Source organism: Mastomys coucha, unplaced genomic scaffold, assembly GCF_008632895.1.
Source record: "Mastomys coucha isolate ucsf_1 unplaced genomic scaffold, UCSF_Mcou_1 pScaffold17, whole genome shotgun sequence".
NCBI classification, from domain to species: domain Eukaryota; kingdom Metazoa; phylum Chordata; class Mammalia; order Rodentia; family Muridae; genus Mastomys; species Mastomys coucha.
This window is the reverse complement of record NW_022196899.1, coordinates 4950561-4956110: the sequence shown is the minus strand read 5'-3', so window position 1 is coordinate 4956110 and position 5550 is coordinate 4950561. Positions and strand designations below refer to the sequence as shown.

Sequence of the window (5550 nt, the reverse complement as noted above, 5' to 3'; positions counted from 1 at the left end):
CACACACACACACACGGTCTTAAAATAATCATGAGTTTGAGGTAATAAGAAACTGTGCCTCGGGCTGGTGAGATGGCTCAGTGGTTAAGAGCACTGCTCTTCCAAAGGTCGCAAGTTCAGATCCCAGCAACCACGTGGTGGCTCACAACCACCCAATCATGCTGTCTTCTGTTGTGTCTGAAGACAGCTACAGTGTACTTACAAATAGTAATAAAATAAAATCCTTAAAAAAAAACAAAAAACTGTGCCTCAAAAACAACAAAACCCCAAGCCCCACCATCAAAGCACCACTCTCTTTGGGGGCGGTCCTTAACAACTAAGGTCTAATTAAAAAGACAGGCACTGAATCCAAGTAGACTGACACACTCTGACTTCCAATTACTAGGGAGTAGAGGCAGGAGATGACCAGACGTTTAGGCTCCAACAAGCCTGGGAAACCTTGCAAAAACCTAGCTCCAAAAAAAAAAAAAAAAAAAAAAAAAAAAAAAAAAAAAAAAAAAATCAAAGAAAGTACTCCAGTTTTGTTGTTTGTTTTTGGTCACAACCAAAACAAAATAAGAGGAGGGGGAGGAGGAGGAGAGGAAGAGGAGGAAGAAACAAAAGACATATAAAGCATAAGAAACAGGTCTCAGGCAAGGAACATGTCTGTAGTTCCAGCAACTCAAGAGCCTGGACCAGGGCACTCACAAGTGTTGGCCTACCAGGGCTTGCAGGGTAAGAGTTCCAGACCAGCCTAGGCAATACCTGTTAAGATCCTGTCTTAAAAGGTGGTGGTGGTGGCACCCAACCTTTAATTCCAGCACCAGGAAGCAGAGGAAGACACAGGGCTACACAAAGAAACCATGCCTCTGTGTAAAAGGGGGGGTGGGGGGGCACTAAAGATACAGTTCAACAGTAAAGCTCTCACCAACTTGCAAGAGGCCTTAGCTTTTCAATTCCAGTATCTGACCTCCCAAGAAAATAAGAAATAAAAGTAAACTTTAGCAATGTACTTATAACAACATATTAACTCTCATAAATCTAACACATGCCTTTAACCCCAGGAACTCGAGGCAGAGATAGAGGCAGGTAGATCTCTACAAGTTCAAGGCCAGGCTCATCCACAAAGTGAGCTTCAGACCAGCTGGGGCCATATGAAAAGACCCTGTCCCAAAACACTAATGAGCAAAGTAAAATACTGTCTTTAAAAGCAACACAACAGAGACTGAAGAGATGGCTCAGCACTTGCTGCTCTTTCCCAAGGGTTGGCGTTTCATTCTGACTGCCTTCATCAAGTGATTGATTCACAAGCCCAGGAACTAGGTTCCAGGCAGATCCCATACCTCTGGCTTCCTCAGGCACCTACAACTCAAGTGTACAAACCCACTATACACAACACACACACACACTCACCTCCATGTAAAAAAAAAGGGAGGGGGATTAAAAATTTATGACATCACAAAAGATCTTTTAATAGAAAAAGGAGTCTTTCAGGTGCAGATCAGTGGCAGAGTGATTGCCTAGCATAAATGAGACCTTGAGTTTGATCCTTACCTATGTAGAAAAACTAAAATGAATGATAGCTGGATGTGTTGACACACACCTTTAATCCCAACACCCAGGCAGCAGATCAGCCTGGTGTACAGAATTCCAGGACAGCCAGGGCTACACAGGGAAACCCTGGGGAGTAGGGGGAGGGAAGAAAGGAAGGAAAGGAAGGAAGGAAGGAAGGAAAGGAAGGAAGGAAGGAAGGAAGGAAAAAAATTAAGAAAGCACACTGGTGTGCAGTGGTTATTCATATCGATAGTCTTAGAAAACTCTGGAGGAGAGGCAGGGTGATCATGAATTCAAAGTCAGTCTGAGCCAAAATGAGGCCCTATCTCAAAGGAAAGTGTGAGAAAAGGAGGGAATGAATCCCTTCTAGCTTCCAGGGTCTCACTACAAAGCCCTAGTTGGCGGCTCTATATGTGAGCTCCTGATGCCTTTAGTTTTAGACAGCACTGGGATAAAGGGAATGTGACATCATGCCCAGGTCAAACTCAACTCTTGCTTCAGTTTCAGAACTCACATACAGTATTTTATTTTAACACTCAGGTAGTCTCAGGTAGTTTACCTGAAGATGACCTTGAACTACTCATCTCATGTTTCCACTTCCTAGTATGGGGACTACTGGCATAAGCTTTGTATGTATGAATATACACACATGCATCACATTTGTGTCTGCTGGATGTCCTGGCAACTAGAATTATGGATGACTGTGAGCTACCACATAGTAAAGACAACCAAACCTCACCTTATGAAGAACAAACAAGCATTCTTAACCACCAAGCCATCTCTTCAGCTTTCATCTCATTTTTAAAATGAGGAAGCTAATACTGAAACTGAATTACATTTATAGTGAGAAAAACTCAAAATGCCCAGGCTTGGGAGACTCAGTCCTGGAAAGCATGAAAGGAAAGATAATCTGTTCTCCACTCAAGAGCAATACCACTACAAAGGGATAACACAAAGACACTCTGAGGTCAACCCATGCTACCCAAGATCCTGCTGCAATAAGATAAAAAAACGTAAATGCTGACATTGGTGAACGAGGGACCAGGAAATAAACAAATCTTGGGTGTGGGGAGTGAGGATCAGCAGTGAGAGCACTGCCCTACCCAGTGTAAGATCCCAGATCAGCTGGGTGATGGTAGCACACACCTTTAATCCCAGCACTTAGGAGGCAGAGGCAAGCGGATTTCTGAGTGGGGAGGGGTTGGGGGGGAGGAATCCCAGATCAGCTATCCAGCACTATTTAAACCTTCAGCTGGGTGTGGTGGGCATGCCTGTAGTCCAAACATCTGAGAAAGGGTATGATCAAGGCATGCTTGAGGCCAACCAGGGCCCTGGAGAGGAGAGAAAGAAATGGGGTAGAGGAGGTCCCTTCCCTTCTACAAATTTAGGCAAATTTGTGCAAATAAAAAATTCAGCCCAAACAAACTCCATTTCCCTGCCTTGTGGAGGAAAAAGAAAACCAAACAAAAATAACCCCATGCTTTTAAAAGTAAAGCTCTGCTAAGCTGGGTTACTTGTGTGACTAATAAACTCTAGTGTAAGTGTGCTGAGCAGCAGGATGGCTCCCATAAACACCACAGTGAGGTACTAATACCTGAGTGGTGACTTTTCTAAAATCAAGGACTGGCCAGCAACACAAAAGAATGAATTCCACCCACCACCACAGGTTGTCTGAGTCATAAAAAGGAGGACTGACCAACATCTATTTGACTTGAAAAGGACTATCAAAATGGTTAGGGGCTCCTGTAAAAAAAGTGGGGGTTTAAATCTCATAGGTAGGCTTGTTTTGTAACTAGGGTTTTCCAGTGAGCAAATTAAGCCCAAATCAGTTCGCATTAAACATTTTCAAAGCTAAGATTAACGCACCCTTCACATAAGCTATTCACGACCATGTTTTTGAAAGGGATAATATTCTCAGAAGAGAAATATCAATAGAAGTAGCTAAAATATACAATGATTTTATAAAAAAAAAAAGAGCCTGCTTAAGGTTCTACAAGTTTAACAGAGATGGACATCGTAAAATTATTCACATTAGTCAACTAACTTCCTGTACATTTGCATAAGCCTCGTATTTCACATTATCTCGACCTGACGTTGAGTTTTAAGAGTGGACAGCCAGTAGCACCGAAGCTTAAGGAAACTGTTTAATCCATTCTTCAGGCTACTTCTAGCACTTAAATAGTGTCCACGAACACAAGACAGTGGACTGTTCTAAAACCTCTGCTCGCTTAAAAAAAAAATCTTTTTGATGGAAAAGACAATCTAAGGTTAAAATCTCCAACCTCTCTCTCGGATTCAATCTCATAGGCAAACCCTAACTCATGAGAAATAAAATAAACCCAGAGAGCTATCATTAGAAAACTGTCGTCCCACCCCCCTCCCCCAACAGATCCACAACTTTGGAAAACTTTGTTTCGAGGCTTTCCAAACCCCTGTGCGTAAGCTCCCCCGAACCTCTCTCGACCGATCGATCGGATCAACGTCTTCCCCCCACCCCGAGGATGTTAATTTCCCCCTTCTTTGCTTCAGTTTTTAGCCCTTCCCACTGATAAACCTTTCCCCAAAAAGATCTGACGAAAAGCAAGAGCAGGATCTACGGTACGGTACCTGGGCGTTGGCTTCGTGGAGTTTGTGTTCGGTGGAGACGTGGTGCCTCAGGAGCAGGGTTTTCTTGTAGTTGCGGGTCCCTCGCGAAAGCTCATCGTGCCCCAGCTGGGGGAGGTCCACGCCGACCCCGTCCTCCGGGGTCTTTTGGCACCAGCCGCAAAACATAAGGCCAGTATCCCTGGAGTAGCGCAGCCAAGGGAAGTCCTTGAGCCAGGAGGTCTGGAAGGAGCTCTGGAGCTTCTGCAGGAGGGACTTGGGCCTCGCGAGCGGGAAGTGCTGGACGGTCTCGCCTTCGCCAGCTCCCACAACGCCGCTGCCCTCCGCTTCGTCCCCACCATCGCCTCCCGACCGCCTGCTGCTGCTGCCGCAGCTGCCGCCGCCGCCTTCCGCCCCACTGCCATCGCCCGGGCTCGCCCCCTCCTCCTCGGTGCTGTAGCTCAGGGACGCCCCGTCCTGCATCAACTCCTTCCCCTCCAGCGCGTCCAGCTCCGGATCCACGGCCGCCAGCCCTCGCCCATTGAAATGCCTGAGGGGCCACGCCGAGGTCTCCGGGCGGCCGCGGCTGCTGCCATTGTTGCCGAGACCCCCGCCGCCGCCTCCCCCGCGGAAGGCCAGAGTCCGACGGTTCCTTTCCGCTAGCAGGGGGCCCCCCGGGCCGCCGCCCAGCAAGGAGGGGCCGCCCGTGTCCTGAGGAGGGAGCAGCAGCAACTCCTTGACGTCCTCGGCGGCCGCCCCGCCGGAGGCCTCCGAGTCTTGGGGCTCCAGGCCCTCCAATTCCATTTCCTCGTCGGCCCCGCGCCCATTGGGCTGCAGCGGCGCGGGCGGCGCGGGCAGTCGTGGCTGCGGCTGCGGAGGCCAAAGGGAGGCCTCCCCGCCAGCGTTATTGTTCGTGGGGCCGCCGCCGCCGCCGGTGACCAACCCGCCTCCTCGGAACGCCAGCGTCCTGCGGTTCATTTCACTGAACGACATGGCGCGCGCCGCCGCCACCGCCCGGTGCCTCGGCTCGCGCCCCGGCTCGGGCTCGGGCTCGGGCCGCGTCCCGCGCGCTCGCCGCGGCTCCCCCCAACGCTTCACCCCCGCCCCCGCCCCCGGCGCTGCGCCGCGCCGCGCCGCGCTGCGCTGCGCTCCCGCCGGCCCGGCCTCACCCTCCCGCCGGCTCGCGCTGGCTCCCGGAGGCGGCCGCCGCACGCGTCTTCTGCCGCCGCCGCCGCTGTCCCAAGCCGCGTCCTCTCCTTCCAACCCCCCGCCCCGCCGCGCTCGGGGCTGCGAGAGTCCCGCGCGGAGAGGTGGGCGGGCGGCGGAGCGACGAGCCGGGGCGCGTGCGGCCTTCGAAGTTGAGGAGGAGTGGAGTGGAGTGCGGAGCGCTCCTCCGCTTGCCCCGCTTCGGCGCTGCGCGCACACACCGGCCGG

At 50.8% G+C, this 5550-nt stretch overlaps 1 protein-coding gene across 2 annotated transcripts in view; it reads right to left on the bottom strand.

Moving 5' to 3' along the window:
* Zbtb10 (zinc finger and BTB domain containing 10) overlaps nucleotides 1-5211 on the bottom strand; it is a 33251-nt gene extending 28040 nt beyond the window's left edge. For both annotated transcript variants that reach the window (XM_031376330.1, XM_031376331.1), the window contains exon 1: nucleotides 4141-5211. In XM_031376330.1, the coding sequence (XP_031232190.1) occupies nucleotides 4141-5109 (969 nt within the window). In that variant the 5' untranslated portion in view covers nucleotides 5110-5211. The remainder of the gene's footprint in view (nucleotides 1-4140) is intronic.
* Between the last annotated feature and the right edge of the window lie 339 nt (nucleotides 5212-5550).